This window comes from Symphalangus syndactylus, chromosome 7, assembly GCF_028878055.3.
Source record: "Symphalangus syndactylus isolate Jambi chromosome 7, NHGRI_mSymSyn1-v2.1_pri, whole genome shotgun sequence".
Taxonomy (NCBI): domain Eukaryota; kingdom Metazoa; phylum Chordata; class Mammalia; order Primates; family Hylobatidae; genus Symphalangus; species Symphalangus syndactylus.
The window spans coordinates 66,799,717-66,819,849 of record NC_072429.2 but is presented as its reverse complement, the minus strand read 5'-3'; the positions used below and the strand labels follow the sequence as shown (position 1 = coordinate 66,819,849).

The window sequence follows — 20,133 nt, the reverse complement described above, 5'->3', positions numbered from 1 at the left end:
TACATGGAAACTGAACAACCTGCTCCTGAATGACTACTGGATAAATAAATGAAATAAATGAGTTATTTGAATCCACTGAGAACAAAGACACAACATTCCAGAATCTCTAGGAGGCAGCTAAAGCAGTGTTTAGAGGGAAATTTATAGCACTAAATTCCCACTGAAGAAAGTGGGAAAGATCTAAAATCAATATGCTATCAGCACAATTAAAAGAACTAGAGAAGTAAAAACAAACAAATTCAAAAGCTAGCAGAAGGCAGGAAAAAACTCAGATCAGAGCAGAAATGAAGGAGATAGAGACATGAAAAACCCTTCAAAAAATTAATGAATCCAGGAGCTGGTTTTTTGAAAAGAGTAACAAAATAGACCACTAGCCAGACTAATAAAGAAGAAAAAAGAAAAGAATGAAATAGAAACAATAAAAAATAATAAAGGGCATATCACCACTGATCCCACAGAAATACAAACTACCACCAGATAATACTATAAACAGCTCTATTCAAATAAACTAGAAAACCTAGAATAAATGTATAAATTCTTGGACACATACACCCTCCTAAGACTAAACCAGGAAGAAGTCAAATCCCTGAATAGACCAATAACAAGTTCTGAAATTGAGGTAGTAATTAATAACCTACCAACCAAAAAAAGCACAGGACCAGATGGATTCACAGCAGAATTCTACCAGAGGTACAAAGAGGATCTGGTACCACTCCTTCTGAAAGTATTCCAAAAAATAGCAAGAGAGGGACTCCTCCCTAATTCATTTTATGAGGCCAGCATCATCCTGATAGCAAAACCTAGTAGAGTCACAACAAAAAAAGAAAATTTCAGGCCAATATTTCTGATGAAGGTCAATGAGAAAATCCTCAATAAAATATGGGCAAACGAAATCCAGCAGCACATCAAAAAGTTTGTCCACCATGATCACGTCGGCTTCATCCCTGGGACATAAGGCTGTTTCAACATTCGCAAATCAATAAACGTAATCCATCATATAAACAGAACCAATTACAAAAAGCACATGATTATCTCAGTAGATGCAGAAAAGGCCTTCAATAAAATTCAACACCCTTCATGCTAAGACCCCTCAATAAAATAAGTATTGATGGAAAGTATCTCGAAATAATAAGAGCTTTTTATGACAAACCCACAGCCAATATCATATTGAATGGGCAAAAGCAGGAAGCAGTCCCTTTGAAAACCAGCACAAGACTAGGATGCCCTCTCTCACCACTCCAATTCAACATAGTATTGGAAGTTCTGGTCAGGGCAATCAGGCAAGAGAAAGAAAGAAAGGATATTCACATAGGAAGAGAGGAAGTCAAATTGCCTGTCTTTGCAGATGACATGATTATATATTTAGAAAACCCCATTGTCTCAGACCAAAATCTCCTTAAGCTGAGAAGCAACTTCAGCAAAGCCTCAAGATACAAAATCAATGTAAAAATATCACAAGCTTTCCTATACACCAATAACAGACAAACAGAGAGCCAAATAATGAGTGAAATTCTATTCACAATTGCTACAAAGAGAATACCTAGGGATACAACTTACAAAGGATGTGAAGGACCTCTTCAAAGAGAACTAGAAACCACGGCTTGAGGAAGTAAGAGAGGACACAAACAAATGGATAAACATCCCATGCTCATGAATAGGAAGAATCGATATTGTGAAAATGGCCATACTGCTGAAAGTAATTTATGGATTCAATGCTATCCTCATCCAGCTACCATTGACTTTCTTCACAGAATTAGAAAAAACTACTTTAAACTTCATAAGGAACTGAAAAAGAGCCCACATAGCCAGGACAATCCTAAGCAAAAAGAATAAAGCTGGAGGCATCACGCTACCTTACTTCAAACTATACTACAAGGCTACAGTAACCAAAACAGCATGGTACTAGTACCAAAAGATATGTATATATATATATATATATATATATATATATATATATATATACCAATGGAACAGAACAGAGGCCTCAGAAATAATACTACACATCTATAACCATCTGATCTTTCACAAACTTGACAAAAATAAGCAATGGGGAAAGGATTCCCTATTTAATAAATGGTGCTGAGAAAACTGGCTAGCCATATGCATAAAATTGAAACTGGACCCCCTTTTTACACCTTATACAAAAATTAACTCAAGATGGATTAAAGACTTAAACATAAGATGTAAAACCATAAAAACCCTAGAAGAAAACCTAGGCAATACCATTCAGGACATAGGCATGAGCAAAGACTTCATGACTAAGACACAAAAAGCAATGGCAACAAAAGCCAAAATTGACAAATGGGATCTTGTTAAACTAAAGAGCTTCTGCACAGCGAAAGAGACTATCATCAGAATGAACAGGCCATCTACAGAATGGGAGAAAAGTTTTACAATCTATCCATCTCAAAAGAGCTAATATCTAGAATCTACAAGGAACTTAAACAAATCTACAGGAAAAAAACAACCCCATCAAAAAGCAGGCCAAGTATATGAACAGACACTTCTCAAAAAAAGGCATTTATGTAGCCAACAAGCATATGAAAAAAAGCTCATCATCACTGGTCTTTAGAAAAATGCAGATCAAAACCACAATGAGATACCATCTCACACCAGTTAGAATGGTGATCATTAAAAAGTCTGGAAATAATAGACCCTGGAGAGGATGTGGAGAAATAGGAACACTTTTACACTGTTGGTGGGAGTGTAAATTAGTTGAGCCATTGTGGAAGACACTATGGCGATTCCTCAAAGATCTAGAACCAGAAATACCATTTGACCCAGCAATCCATTACTGAGTATATACTGGATGTGGGGCTAGGGGAGGGATAGCATTAGGAGAAAACTTAACATAAATAGCGGATTGTTGGGTACAGCAAACCACCATGGCATGTGCATCCCAGAACTTAAAATATAATAAAAAAATAAAATAAATACAAAGTGGGGGCATCATTCTACGTGATTTTAAATAGGGCTATAGTAACCAAAACAGCATGGCACTGGTACAAAACCAGACACATATGCCAGTGGAACGGAATGGGGAACCCAGAAATAAGGCCATACACCTACAACTATTTCATCTTTGACAAATCTGACAAAAATAATCAATGCAGTAAAGATTCCCTATTAAATTAATGATGCTGAGATAACTGGCTGGCCAGCTGCAGAAGAAATTGGACCCCCTTTTTTTGTACCATATACAAAAATTAACTCAAGATATATTAAAGACTTGAATATAAAACCCAAACTATAAAAACTCTGGAATACAGCCTAGGCAATACCATTCTGGACATAGGACTGGGCAAAGATTTCATGATGAAGATGCCAAAGCAATTACAACAAAAGCAAAGATTGGAAAATGGGATCTAATTAAACTAAAAAGTTCTGCACAGAAAAAGAAACTATCAACAGAGTGAACAGACAACCTACAGAATAGGAGAAAATTTTTGCAAACTATACATCTGACAAAGTTCTAATATCCAGCATCTACAAGGAACTTAAAACAAATTTACAAGAAAAAAAACAGCCTTATTAAAAAGTGGGCAAAGGATATGAACCACACTTTTCAAAAGAAGACATACATGTGGCCAAAAAACATATAAAAAAATCCTCAACATCACTGATTATTAGAGAAATGCAAATCAAAACCACAGTGAGATACCGTCTCACACCTGCCAGAATGGCTACCATTAGAAACAAAACAAAACAAAACAAAAATGATGCTGACAAGGTTGTAGAGAAAAAGGAAAGCTTTTACCTGGTTGGTGGGAGTATAAATTAGTTTAACCATTGTGGAAGACAGTATAGTAATTCCTCAAAGACCTAAAAATAGAAATATTATTTAACCCATCAATCCCATTACTGGGTATATACTCAAAGGAATATAGATTGTTCTATCATAAAGAGATGCACAAGTATGTTCACCGCAGCACTGTTCACAATAACAAAGACATGGAGTCAATCTAAATGCCCATCAGTGGTAAAGTAGATAAAGAAACTGTGGTGTATATACACCATGGAATACTAAGCAGCCATAAAAAAGAATGAGATCATTTACATTGCAGGGAGATGGATGGAGCTTGAGGCCATTATCTTTAGCAAACCAATACAAGAACAGAAAACCAAATACCACATGTTCTCACTTATAAAGAGGAGCTAAATGATGAGAACACATGGTCACATAGAGAACAACAACATACAATGAGGCCCATCAGAGGATGGAGGGAGAGGAGCAGGAAAAATAACTACTGGTACTAGGCTTAATACCTGGGTGACAAAATAATCTGTACAAAACTCCTCCATGATATAAGCTTACCCATATAACAAACCTTCACATGAGGTTTTTTGTTTGTTTGTTTGTTTGTTTGTTTGTTTTCTGAGGCAGAGTCTTGCTCCGTCATCTAAGCTGGAGTACAGTGGTTCAATCTCAGTTCATTGCAACACTCACCTCCTGGGTTCAAGCAATTCTTGTGCCTCAGCCTCCCGAGTAGCTGGCATTACAGGTGTGTGCCACCAGGCCTGGCTAATTTTTGTATTTTTAGTAGAGATGGGGTTTCGCAATGTTGGCCAGGCTGGTCTTAAAGTCCTGACCTCAGATGATCCTCCTGCATCTACTTCCCAAGTGTTGGGATTACAGGCACGAGCCACTGCACCTGGCCAAGTACCCCTGAACTTAAAATAAAAGTTAAATGCAAGAAAAAGATAATTTAACAGTTTCTCACGTAACAAAACATACTGTTACCATCCAAATCTTATTCCATGCTGTTTACTCAAAGTATCTAAAAAGCTATGTCCTCACAAAAGTCCGCACATGGATATTTAGAGCAGTTTTATTCATAATTGCCCAAACATGGAAACAACCACCATTCACTTTAGTATGTGAATGGATAACTAAACTATGGTATATCTAGAAAATGGAATATTATTGAGCACCAAAAGAAAAAAAGCCATGAAATGGCATGATGGAAACAAATGCACATTACTAAGTGAAAGAAGTCAATTCGAAAGAATTATATATTGTGTGATTCCAACTATATGAGATTCCGGAAAAGGCAAAACTGTGAAGATGGTAGAAGACCAGTGGTTCCCAGTGATTGTGGGAAAGAGAGGGATGAGTAGGTGGACCACAGAGGATTTCCAGGGCAATGAAACTACTCTGCAAGACACTGTAATGGTAGATAAATGTTATTATACACTTGTCAAAATCCATAGTACTTATAACACCAAAAGTGAACCCAAATGTAAACTTAGGACTTTGAAGGATAATAATGTCAATGTAGGTTCATAGATTGTAACAAATGCACCACTCTGATTCTTTTGCTTATTACTTCTGTGAACATGAAACTGCTCTAAAAATAAAATCTATTATTAATTTAAAAAAATCATACACACACAATTAACCAACTGGATCTAACAGACATATGCATGCTATGTATTCAACCACAGTTGAATACACATTTTTCTGAAGGGCACATGGGACATTCTTCAGATTAGACCATGTGTTAAGACACAAAATATGTCATGATAGATTTTAAATGATTGAAATTATACAAAATATCTTTTCTGCTCACAATGGAATGAAACTAAAAATCAATAACAGAAGAAACACTGGATAATCCAGAAAGAAATGGAAATCAACACATTCCTAACTGTCAACTGGATAAAGAAGAAAACAAATATTTAGAGGAAAATGAAAGTGAAACACAAACATACCAAAATATATGAAACAAAGTGAAAGCAGTACTGAAAGGGAAACTTATAGGAGTATAAATATATATATTAAAAAAGAGGATGAAAACAAAAACTCATCTAAAAATAAGAAACATCACAAATCAGTGACCTGACATTACATCTTAAAGAAGTAGAAAAAAAAGAGTAGACTGAAAGCTAGCTAGAAAGGTGAAAACACTAAAGATTAGAGTTGAAAAAAATTAAATAGATACTAGAAAGTAATAAAGAAAAACCAACAAAATTAAAGCTTGGTTCCTTGAAAAAATCAACAAAATTTATAAGTCTTTAGCCTGGTGGTCTCAACAAGGAGACCAAAATTACTAAAATCAGAAAAAAAGAGAAGAGACATTTTGATAATATTGTAAAAATAAATGGATTAAGAGACAATTTTATGAGCAATTGCATTTCAGAAATTTGATAACCTAGATGAAACAGATAAATTCCTGGAAATATACACATTGCCAAAAGTGAATGAATCTGTAGCTATTAAGGGAATTGAATCCATAATCATAAATCTGTCAACAGAGAAGAGGCCTGGACCACATAGCTTTATTGGTGAATTTTACCAAACATTAAGAAAACCAAAGTTATTCTCAAATTCTTACCAAAAAAAAAAAAAAATTGAAGGGGGGAATGCTTTGTAAGTCATTCTGTGAGGCCAACATTACCTTGACACCAAAGCCAGAAGAAGATGCTACAAGAAAAGAAAACAGTAGCTCAATATTCCCAATGAATATTAATGAAAAAAAACTCTCAAAAAATACTAGCAAACATAATTCAGCAACATATTAAAAGGATTATACACCATGGCCAAGTAGTACTTATTAATGAAGTTCAAGGAAATTTCAATATATGTAAATCAATCAATGTAATACAACACCTTAATAGAATGAAGTTTAAATAAAAATACAATAATCTTCTCAATTAATACAGAAAAATACATTTGTCAGAATGCATCAACGTTTAACAAAAAAACTTAATAAACTAGGAATAGAAGGAAATTTGAAATATGAAAAAAGACCCACAGATAATATTATATCCAATGGTGAAAGACTGAAGGTTTTCTCCTAAATCAGGAACAAGAATACAAGAATAGTTGCTTTGACTTCTTCTGTTTGACATGGTATTATTGACAATTTTAGCCAGAGCTATTAGGCAAGAAAAAAAAAAAGCCAAGGAAAATTGAAAATAAGTAGTAAAATTATCTGTGCTCACAGATGACATAATCTTGTATGTAGACAACTACACACACACACATACACACACACACACACACACACACACACCCGATGTATTAGGCCATTCTTGGATTGGTATAAAGAAATACCTGAGACTAGGTAATTCATAAAGGAAAGAGGTTTAACTGGCTTACTGTTCTTCAGGCTATACAGGAAGCACAGTGCTGGCATCTGATGGCTTCTGGGGAAGTCTCAGGGAGTTTTTAGTCATGGTGGAAGATGAAGTGGAAGCAAGCTTGTCACATGGCAAAAATAGGAGCAGAGAGAGAGAGAGGAGGCAACACACATTTTTAAATGATAGGATTTCCTATGAACCCAGAGTGGGAGCTCACTTATTGCCAAGGGGATGGCCCAAGCCATTCATGGGTGCAGAGCATTCAGGGATCGGCCCACGTGATCCATACACCTCCTATAAGGCCCCCTTCCAAACACTGGGGATTAGATTTCAACATGAGATTTAAGCAGGGACAAATATCCAAACTAAATAACCACACAAAACCTGTTTTGGCTAATACATAATAATAGCAAAGTCACACTATACAAAATCAGCACACACAAAAAAAGAGTTGTGTATCTATACACTAACAACGAATAATCTGGAAAAGCATTTGAGAAGACTATTTTATTTACAATAACATAAGAGAATAAAATAATTGGGGATATACTTAACCAAGTAGGTGAAAGTCTTGTATACTAAAATCTACAGAACATTGATGAAAGAAATATAAATGAAACAACATCCTGTGATTATGAATTGAAAGACATATTATTATTAAGAAGACAATATGATACAATGCAGTCCTCATCAAAATGTCACTTATATTTTTCGAAGAAATAGAAAAGTCCATCTTATAACTAACATAAAATTTTAAGGATCCCCGAATATCCAAAACAATCTTGAAAAAGAACAAAGTTGTAGGTCTTTGACTTCTGATTACAAAACTTGTTACAAAGCTATAGTAATTAAAATAGTGTTATCCCATCATAGAGACTGACATAAAAACATGGAATAGAATAGAGATCACAGAATGAACCTCACATGTATGGTAAAATGATTTTCATCAAGGGTGCCAAGACCATCCAATGAGGAAACAGCAGTCTTTTCAACTAATGGTGTTTGTTAGTAAAACAAAATACTCACCTGCAAAAGGATAAAGTTAGACCCTTGCCTTATACCATACTCAAAAATTAACTCAAAATGAGTCAAAGACCTAACTGTAAGTGTTAAAATGATAAAACCTGTAGAAGAAAGCATAGGGGAAAAGCTTCATTACTTTAAATTTGGCAATAATTTCTTTGCTATGACACTGAAATCTCAGGCAACAAAATAAAAGATTTATTGGACAACATTAAAGTGAATGACTTTTGTACATCAAAGGGTACTACAACAGAGTGCAAAGGCCGCCCACAGAATGGAAGAATGTATTTACAAATCGTATATGTGATAATGAGTTAATATCCAAAATGTATAAAATGCTTATACAACTCAGTAACAACAAGACAAGCAACCCAATTCAAAATGGAACATGAGTAGATATTGCAACAAAGAATATATACAAATGGCCAACAAGCACACAAAAAGATGACCAACGTCACCAGCCATTAGTGAAATGCAAATCAGGACCACAGGAGTTAACGTTTTACATTCATTGGGATGGCAAAAATCAGAAAGAAAACAAAGTTGTTGATGAGGATGTGGAGAACTAGTAACCCTTTATTTCACGTTGTTGGCATAATTATAAAATGATGTAGCCTCTGAAAAACATTTGGTGATTCCACAAAAAGTTGAACATAGGTTACCATTTGATTTAATAATGCAACTTCTCAGTATATACACCAAAGAATTGAAAGCAGGGACTTAAACAGATACTTGTACACCAATGTTCGTAGTAGTATGACTCATAGTTGACAAATGGTGAATGCAACTCAAATGTCCGTCATAAATGAATGGATAAACAAAATTGGGATTTTCAGACAATGGAATATTATTTAGCCATGGATGGGCCTCGAAAACCTTATGTTAAGTGAGACAAGCCAGGCACAAAAGGAGAGATGTTTTATGATTCCCCTTAAATGAAATACCTAGAATAGGCAAATTTGTAGAGACAGGAAGTAGAATAAAGAGTACCTGGGGCAGTGGGGAAAGATAAGTGAAGGCATATGATTAATGAGTACAGAGTTCCTGTTTAGGATGATAAAAATATTCTGGAAATGGCTAATGGTAATGACTGCACAACATTGTGAATGCATTTAATGTTCTTGAATCATACATGTAAAAATAGTTACAATGCTAAAGTTTATATTATGCATATTTTACATCAAAAGAAAACGTAAATGTTTTTATTTTTATAATTGTTAATGTTAAATAATAATTTGAAATTATAAAAGAAGGGATTATAGACTGTAAAAATACATGAGTATATTTTACTTAATTTTGACTGTTCTTATACAAATGTTTTAGTAATAAAGTATTCAAGATATGGAGTTTTAGTACTTTAAAAGTCATGCTTTTCTTCACATAGATCTATGTTGAAATAAACTATCAAATTGTGTTAAGACCAACTACCCCAGCTGAACGAACACAAGCAACACATCACACTCAAACCACATGCCTTAAATGAAAGCCTCTCAGGGATGTCCACTGGCATCATTGACAAAAAACTGTGAGTCCTTTTTGGTTTAAAGAAAATCTTCGGCCCATGTATTCATGAGAAAAACATTGAAAACACTACAATAGGGGCTAGTCTACAAAATACCTGACAGGACTTCTCAAAGTTGTCAAGTACAGTCTGATAAGGAACTGAGAACCTGTCACAGCCAAGTGGAGCCTAAGAAGTCACAATGAATAAATATAACATGGCACCATAACAGAAAAAGACATTAGGTTAAAACTAAAGAAATCTAAATAAGTGGTAGACCCTCCTTAATAATCTGCTGATATTAGTTCATTAACTGTGACAAGACACCATACTAATGTGAGATATCATTAATTGGGCAAACTGGGTGTCGGGTGGATATGAACTTTCGGATTGTCTTAATATTTTTGTAAGTCATATGCATGTATAATACATATATTTACATATACATATTGTAAATATATAATATATAATATATATTATATTATGTTATATATAATATAAAATTATTATATATTATACATAATTATATACTATATAGTAATATTATATATTATATATCAATAATATATAGATACATAATATATTATATTAATATATAATATATATTTACAATATGTATATGTAAAAATATACATATTATGTATGCACATATATACATATACTTTTTCTTTTCCCTGCAAAACATCTTTAGACTTGCAAGATGGGTTCAATGTCATTATGTGGTCAAACAATAAATGCAAGTTTACTTTTTTTTAGTGCTTTTGCTCTTCTGCAGATTGTATGCTATCTAAACATGCTATTGTGATATTGGATGAGGGGGTACAGTCAAAAAACCTTACAGACTTCTGGAAGGAATTTTGATCTAGTAAGAAATGAATTTCATTATAAAATGATTAGCTCCAGATTAACACCCCCTCAGGTATTCTTGGAGCTACAAATCTGGGAAAGTATTATAGTGCACTGTAGGCCTATATAAATTGAAAAAGTGTCTCTTGAAAGTGGGTAGCAGAAAATATTGACTTCAATCATGAAGGATTATGCTGCAGTAATTCCTTGTTGCATCTTTCTGAAATGATGCACTAAACTAGTAGAATTGTTCAGACCATGGACTTAAACTTTTTATTGAGCATGCTACTCATGTTCCTCCACATTTGTCAAACTAAGAGTGCCTCAGAAATCTAGCCTAAATACTACAAGTGTTTTGTGTGCATGTGTATTTTACTTTTAAAAAATTGGCATATAAAAATTAATATTTAAGAACACACATAAAGTAAACTGGGGACTAGGATTCTACCTTATCATATGCATATCTTATGTATTAGTTATACAATTAAGGTAACATTCTATTATTTTATATAATCTCCATGTCGAATTTTCCTTTTACCTCTGTTGTCACTTTAATTCATACATTGTGATCTTGTTTTAGTATTAATCTGTTGAAGAAAAATGCCAAAATTATAATTGTTCCAAATTGTTCAAAAATTTTCACCCTTCCTTCTTTCCTTCCTTCCTTCCTTCCTTTTTCTCTTTCTCTCTTTCTGACAGGACTCACTCTATAGTGCTGTGGCATGATCACGGCTCACTGTAGCATCAACCACTGGGCTCAGGTGATTCTCCCATCTCAATCTCCCAGGTAGCTGGGCCTACAGGTGCATGCCACCAAGCCCAGCTAACTTTTTGTCTTTTTTGTAGACAAGGTTTCATCACGTTGCCCAAGCTGCGTAAGACACAATTTTTTTTAAATGTAAGGTACATTTATTCCCCATTTACCAAGATAGAAAACACACACACACACACACACACACACACACACTTTATTGAGTCGAAGGTGAAAGTTGCAATTTTTTTGTCTGGCATTGTTACCTCTCACCATTAAAATACATATGTCCAAATGGAGACTGTGGGTAATGTCTCCTAATTATAAACCTGTAATATCTAAGCTGAAAATATTACCACTAAGAACAGTTATGCATATGAATATTTACTGTGGAACTGTTGGTTGGAGATAAATATTTTCTCACTCCATTTACCCTTAAATGTATTTCTTGGAACCTTTACCAATCTCATTTTCTCAGTGCCGGTGTGAGATAATCTTGGAGAACAGGCATTTTACCGGGAGTTATTTTATATTTTGCTGGGTGAGGGGGTAGTACTTTCTCATTAGAAACTCTGCTTAAAGAGGCTAAGACCTTAAGAAATCTGGGTTTTAAGGATCACTGGTGATATGTTAAAATTCGTATTCATAATATGTTTATAACTTGCTCTTTATATGACAGTGTGAATGTATTGACATAAGTGCTAATTTACAGGCATATCTCATTTTATCATACTTTGCTTTATCGTCCTTCACATATACTGTGTCTTTTACAAATTGCAGGTTTGTGGCAGCCCTGCATTGAGCCACTCTAACAGCTGTTTTTCCAACAGCATGTGCTCACTTTGTATCTCTGTGTCACATTTTGGTAATGCTTAAAAAAGTTTCAAAGCTTTTTTAATTACGTTTGTTATGGTGACCTGCAATTAATAATATTTCATGTTATTATTATAATTATTTTGGAGCACCATGAACTGTGCCCGTATAAGATGGTGAACAATTTTAACCAAAAATATGTGTGTTCTGACTGCTCCACTGACCAACTGTTCACACCTCTCTCCCTGTACTTGGTCCTCTCTATTCCCACAGACACAATAATTTGAAAATCAAGCTAATTAATAATCCTGCAATGGCCTTTCTAAGCATTCAAGTGAAAGACTCACATGCCTCTCACTTTAAATCAAAATCTAGAAATGATTACACTTGGTGAGAAAGGCATGTTGAAAACAGAGATAGGCTAAAAGCTGGGCCTCCTGTGACAAACAGTTAAGCAAGGTGTGAATGCAAAGGAAAAGTTCTCGAAGAAATGTAATAGTGCTATTCCAGCGAACACATACATGATATGAAAGTGAAACAGGCTTTTTGCTGATATGGAGAAAGTTTTCATGGTATGGATAGATCAAACCAGCCACAACCTTCCCTTAAGCCAAAGCCTAATCCAGGGGAAGGCTCTCTTTTCAGATCTATGAAAGCTGATAAAGATGAAGAAGCTGAAGAAGAAAAGGTTGAAGCTAGCATAAGTTGGTTCATGAGGTTTAAGGAGAGAAGCCATCTCTATACCATAAAAATACAAAGAGAAGCAGCAACTGCTGATGGAAAAGCTACAGCAAGTTATCCAGAAGATCTAGCTAAGATCATTGATAAAGGTGGCTACACTAAACAACAAATTTTTAGTGTAGATAAAACAGCCTTGTATTGGAAGAAGATGCCATCTAAAACTTTCATAGCTAGAGAGGAGAAGTCAATGTCTGGCTTCAAAACTTCAAAGGACAGGCTGCCTCTCTTGTTGGGACCAATGCAGCTGGTGAATGAAGTGTAGCCAATTCTCATTTACCATTCTAAACATCCTAGGACCATTAAGAATTATGCTAAATCTACTCTACCTGTGCTCTAAATGGAACATTAAATCCTGAAGAACATCTGTTTACAGAATGGTTTACTGAATATGTTAAGCCCACTATCGACACCCACTGCTTCGAAAAAACAATTCCTTTCAAAATAATACGGCTCACTAAAAATGTACCAAATCATCCAAGAACTCTGACGGAGATATGCAAGGATGCTAATGCCTTCTTGTCTGCTAACACAATATCCATTCTGCAGTCCATGAATCAAGGAGTATTTTCGACTTTCAAGTCTTATTATTTAAGAAATGCACTTTGTAAGGCTATAGATACCATAGATAAAGTGATTCCTCTGATGGATCTTGGCAGTCAATTAAAAACTTTCTAGAAAGGATTCATAATTTTAGATGCCATTACAATATCTATGATTCGTGGGAGGAGGTCAAAATATCAATATAAGCAGGGATTTGGAAGAAGTTGAATCAATTCTAACCCTCTTAGGAGACTAGGAGAGGTTCAGGACTTCAGTGAAGGAAGTAAATGTGAATGCGGTGGAAATAACAAGAAAACTAAAATTATAAGTGAAGCCTTCAAGATGCAACTGAGTTATTGCAATCTCATGATAAAACTTTGGTAAGTGAGGAGTTTCTTCTTATGGAGGAGCAAAGAAAGTTGTTTCTTCAGATGGAATCTACTCCTTTTGAAAATGCTGTGAATATTGTTGAAATGATATTTAGAATATTACATTAATTTAGTTGATAAACAGCAGCAGGATTTGAGTGAATTGACTCCAATTCAGAAATTCTGTGGGTAAAATGCTATTAGGCTATATTTCAGGCTACAGAAAAATCTTTCATGAAAGAGTCAATCAATGCAGCAGACTTCATTGCTGTCTTATTTTAAGAAATTGTCACAGCCACCCCAACCACCAGCAATCACCATCCTGATGAGCCAGCAGCTGTCAGGATCAAGGCAGCACCCTCCACCAGCAAAAGGACTATAGCTCACTGAAGACTTGAATGACCTCTAGCATTTTTTAGTAATAAAGTACATTTTAATTAAGATATATACTTTTTTTAGGCTTAATGTCATTGTACACTTAATAGACTACAGTATAGTAACAAACATCACTTTTATATGCATTGGAAAACCAAACAATTTCTGTGACTAACTTTCTTGCAATACTTGCTGGTTCATGGTGGTCTGGAACAAAATCCACAAAAGCCCTGAGGTATGCCTGTATATACCCTGAGGTATGCCTGTATATGCTTTTATCTGTCACATTTTATTCTGAGAAAGATGTGAGACATATACTCTGTTCTTTGTTTCTTTACTATTTTATCAGAGACAATAGCTAAAATAGGACTGCACTCAGAAAATATTTGACTATATCAGCTATGTTTTGTTGATATATTTAGAAACCACAAGAAATCATTTAAAAATATTTGAAACAATACTTTGTTAAAAGTATTTTCCATCACATATTTAATGAGATAAAGGTATGCTAAGATAAGGTAAAACAAACTACATGGTGTGTGATCATGTTTGAACATATATACACAATTTTCTTCTTTAATGATTTATATCTTTGGTATTTTACTTTGGACATGCATGTTTTTAGTTTCAGGACATACTAAAGAGTAAACTGCTGCACCTACTCCCAGGAGATATGAATTATGATATAGGATAGACAAAACTTGTTATAGACAATTCCCATTTATTGCCAATTTAACATTTTATATCTCCATTTTTGTTATTTGGAAAGGCAACAGATTTCTGTTACTTTCCAATTCAGAGAATTACATTTGTAGAATATGTTTCTGAAAGAGGCTCTACTTTCCAAGATATTACAGACTGATGCGGATGGCTCTCTAAAATGCTTATTTTGCATCTCATGCACCATGTCGGTTTTTGTCATAAGTGTTTATTCAAACTAATATGTCATCTTAATAAAGCTAAGGTTATTAGTTGAGCTTCAAGATAAAGCTCCAGAATGATCAATTCAAAATCACTTTGTCACTTCTATTGAAAAGGACTCAATGAAACATACAGTTCTTATTGACTGTGCACATAAGACAAGATACTAAAAGCAATTTATTTTTATGTATTTTTGCAATTATTTCATGGATAAAATATTTCTGAAAATTAAATGATAATATTGAATCACAAATGTTAACATTTGATAAATATTTTTAAAGTTCGTTTTAAAATATTGGGACATAGTACTAACTTTGTAGAATTAACTTTTACCATTTAAAAAAGAACTATTTCTTTTTATGCATTTTTGCAATTATTTCATGGATAAAATATTTCTGAAAATTAAATGATAATATTGAATCACAAATGTTAACATTTGATAAATATTTTTAAAGTTTATTTTAAAATATTGGGACATAGTACTAACTTCGTAGAATTAACTTTTACCATTTAAAAAAGAACGATTTCTTTATTTGAAAGCAGATATTAATTCCATTGACTTACATTGTTTCTTTTTTTCCCTTTAGGCTGTCCTTTGGAGGTATAAATTCTCTCAGCTTAAAGGTTCTTCAGATGATGGCAAGAGCAAAATCAAATTTTTGTTTCAGAATCCAGATACTAAACAGATTGAAGCAAAGGTAAACCCAAGAAATTCATCACATAACACCTCTAACTACATTAATGCCATTAAGGAACAAAGAGGGGAAACTTTTGGGGGATCACAAGAGCAAAAACACACATTCTCTGCTCATCTTGAAATATCCCTCATGGCCAGAGGAATAAACTTACTTTAAGATTTTTTTGGCAAATTTTCGCTTAAAGGCAGCACTTAAAATAAATGACAGAAAACGAATTGCATTTCTTAGTTTTAATTCCTTATGAACTGCATTTGTGTCACACTAAAATAACATCCTGGGAACTAAAGCAGTCCTTTTGTGGTTTCATTCTAAATAATAATTTAAAATACTTTTTAAAAATCTGACTATATTTACATAAATTTATATATTTATATTTTATTTATATATTTTTTTCACATATTCAAAATCTGCATTATTTTCATTACTATAATATAAAATTGACAATAACAATGTTTGCATTAGAATAAAATATAAATGCATTATCCCAGTATGGAAAAAAGGATAAATAACAAATACAAAGTTAAAAAATGATATCTATGGACATGAAAGCTCAATATAATTTTTCAACTATGAATTAAAATTACCATATTTCTATTATACCCCTTTACTTATTAAATTCAGAGATAAGGAGCCTTAGCCTGACGTTCAGAACCTTCCCAGGAATGTCCCTTGATGATATTCTAGGCAAAGTCTCCTGTAACACTGCTCTATATTTAGATTAGACACTCTCCTTGTTTTAACAAGGTGACTCCCTGTAGTCTTATGTATCTTCTGCTTCTCTCTCAACCGTTTTCCTTAGCTTGTTGTGTGAGTATCTCTCGAGATGTACCATTCTTGTCTCTTACTTGTCCTTGGACTCATCTTTTCTGCCTCTTCCTGGTTCACAGGTTGTGTAATGTGGGAACCCTGTCGTTCCTACAGCGGGTTCCTTTGCCACTGCATGACTCTGTAGCATTGATGTTTCCAGGGGGTCGCCTCATTTTGTGTCCCATCAGTTTAGACAAATGCCTTGCTAACTTTTTCCACCCCCTTTATTTTACATGCCTCATAAGTTTTTAACTCACATTTATAACACAGCCTCTTCCCTGAATATAGACCCATCTCTGCACCGGCCTTTTCTCCACCTCTTGCTACTGCTCCTCTTCTCCCACCTCAGCTACCACTGATCAATCATTTACTTTGTGCCAACCACTTATTCTGATAATATCAAAGAATGCATTACTCTTGTCAAAAATTTTTTACCTTCAGTTCTTGGTATATTTCTTAATCTTTCAAAGCACAGCACAAATTTTAATACTGTTGAAAGATGTTAATATTGTCAGTTCTGTATTATTCTGGCATTTATTCTGATGGGGAACCTCAACCACCAGTTGCTGACAGCAGTATAGTATTCAGTTACTTATCCCAACACTTTTTAATCAGCTAGCAAACCATTTGCAAAGGAACAAGAGTGATAAATGCAATCTAATGGCTACTAACTATGGTATTTAGATATTAATTTGGTGTAGCATGTATTATACACGCAATTAATTATACTGACAAGTATACTAGAAATTACCTGTCAGCTACTAAGTATTATTCATTCTTGTAATTTTTGTGTTTTAAAGCTTTCTCTCATATGTAATTCATTAAGAGCTAGTGTAAGAAAAGATATTTGGTTGAGTGTAATTCTCGAATTGATAGGAAGTAATTACGGAATAGAGAAAAAAAGTAGTCTTAAAAACAATGAGACTATGACATTTGGTGAGTTGTTAAAATTCTTTGAAGTCAGCATCTCCCTTTATAAAATAAAAGAAAATAATACCTCCATGGGTAATACTGAAAATACCCAGTAAAATATGATGACCATTTAAACAACAAATAATGCTAGACAATCAGAATGTTGGCCAGCCCTACAGAATTGTTTAGCCATACTTCTGTGTATCACCTGAACATTACCTCTGTTGACATAAAAATTGTGTAAGAACTGAAAGCAGGACATTCGCTAACTATTGTATAACCTCTATAACCACAACTTGTGAGCAGTAAGCTAACATACCATCACAGGAGCAAAACAATCGTAGTGTAGATGTTCTTGTGTGGACATAAGTTTTTATTTCTCTGGGATAAATGCCCGGAAGTGCAAATTGCACCATAGAATAGAAAATGTTTGTTTAGTTTTAAATAAAATGCCAAATTATATTCCATAGTGGCTACAGAATATAAATAACATTTTATATCCTACCAATAATGTATGAAAGATCCAGTTTCTCTACATCCCTGCAAGGTTTGGATATTGTCACTTAAAATTTTGGTTCTGCTCATCATAGTCTTCATTTACATTTCCCTCAAGTCCGATAATGACGAAAAACTTTTTATATGTATGTTATATCCCCTTTGTTATATGCCATGTATGTTATATCCTCTTTGTTGAGGAGATTTCTCTTCCTGTTTCTTGCCCATGTTCTGACAATATTGTTAGATATTATTTTTTGGTGCCTTCTCTCTATTTTTCTGTTAACTGTGCTAGAGGCTTTTCAAAGAACGACATTAATTTTTACTGATTTTCTTCAGTTTCATTTAAAGAGAAGAGATTCTCTCTTACCTTTTTTTTATTTTATTATTATTATACTTTAAGTTTTAGGGTACATGTGCACAATGTGCAGGTTTGTTACATATGTATACATGTGCCATGTTGGTGTGCTGCACCCATTAATTCATCATTTAGCATTAAGTATATCTCCTAATGCTATCCTTCCCCCTTCCCCCCGCCCCACAACAGTCCCAGGAGTGTGATGTTCCCCTTCCTGTGTCCATGTGTTCTCACTGTTTAATTCCCATCTATGAGTGAGAACATGCGGTATTTGGTTTTTTGTCCTTGCGATAGTTTACTGAGAATGATGATTTCCAGTTTCATCCATGTCCCTACAAAGGACATGAACTCATCATTTTTTATGGCTGCATAGTATTCCATGGTGTATATGTGCCACATTTTCTTAATCCAGTCTATCATTGTTGGACATTTGGGTTGGTTCCAAGTCTTTGCTACTGTGAATAGTGCCGCAATAAACATACGTGTGCATGTGTCTTTATAGCAGCATGATTTATAGTCCTTTGGGTATATACTCAGTAATGGGATGGCTGGGTCAAATGGTATTTCTAGTTCTAGATCCCGGAGGAATCGCCACACTGACTTCCACAATGGTTGAACAAGTTTATAGTCCCACCAACAGTGTAAAAGTGTTCCTATTTCTCCACATCCTCTCCAGCACCTGTTGTTTCCTGACTTTTTAATGATCGCCATTCTAACTGGTATGAGATGATATCTCATCGTGGTTTTGATTTGCATTTCTCTGATGGCCAGTGATATTGAGCATTTTTTCATGTGTTTTTTGGCTGTATAAATGTCTTCTTTGGAGAAGTGTCTGTTTATGTCCTTTGCCCACTTTTTGATGGGGTTGTTTGTTTTTTTCTTGTAAATTTGTTTGAGTTCATTGTAGATTCTGGATATTAGCCATTTGTCAGATGAGTAGGTTGCAAAAATTTTCTCCTGTTTTGTAGGTTGCCTGTTCACTCTGATGGTAGTTTCTCTTGCTGTGCAGAAGCACTTTAGTTTAATTACATCCCATTTGTCAATTTTGGCTTTTGTTACTATTGCTTTTGGTGTTTTAGGCATAAAGTCCTTGCCCATGCCTATGTCCTGAATGGTAATGCCTAGGTTTTCTTCTAGGGTTTTTTTGGTTTTAGGTCTAACATGTAAATCTTTAATCCATCTTGAACTGATTTTTGTATAAGGTGTAAGGAAGGGATCCAGTTTCAGCTTTCTACATATGGCTAGCCAGTTTTCCCAGCACCATTTATTAAATAGGGAATCCTTTCCCCATTGCTTGTTTTTGTCAGGTTTGTCAAAGATCAGATAGTTGTAGATGTGCGGCGTTATTTCTGAGGGCTCTGTTCTGTTCCATTGATCTATATCTCTGTTTTGGATGCCCTCTCTCACCACTCCTATTCAACATAGTGTTGGAAGTTCTGGCCAGGGCAATTAGGCAGGAGAAGGAAATAAAGGGTATTCAATTAGGAAAAGAAGAAGTCAAATTGTCCCTGTTTGCAGATGACATGATTGTATATCTAGAAAACGCCATTGTCTCAGCCCGAAATCTCCTTAAGCTGATAAGCAACTTCAGCAAAGTCTCATGATAAAAAATCCATGTACAAAAGTCATAAGCATTCTTATACACCAATAAAAGACAAACAGAGAGCCAAATCATGAGTGAACTCCCATTCACAATTGCTTCAAAGAGAATAAAATACCTAGGAATCCAACTTACAAGGGACGTGAAGGACCTTTTCAAGGAGAACTACAAACCACTGCTCAATGAAATAAAAGAGGATACAAACAAATGGAAGAACATTCCATGCTCATGGGTTGGAAGAATCAATATTGTGAAAATGGCCAAGGTAATTTATAGATTCAATGCCATCCCCATCAAGCTA

At 34.4% G+C, this 20,133-nt stretch overlaps 1 protein-coding gene across 7 annotated transcripts in view; it reads left to right on the top strand.

Annotated features, from left to right (window-relative positions):
* The window catches only part of SNTG1 (syntrophin gamma 1), an 870,442-nt gene that overhangs the window by 815,010 nt on the left and 35,299 nt on the right, over positions 1-20,133 (top strand). For 4 of the 7 annotated variants that reach the window (XM_055286457.2, XM_063643313.1, XM_063643312.1 and 1 more), the window contains one exon: positions 15,550-15,660. The exons of 2 other annotated variants lie outside the window; for them this stretch is intronic. In XM_055286457.2, coding sequence (XP_055142432.1) covers positions 15,550-15,660 — 111 coding nt within the window. Of the gene's footprint in view, positions 1-15,549; positions 15,822-20,133 lie in introns of those variants that run through there. One more of the 7 variants, XM_063643314.1, reaches the window with a different exon arrangement.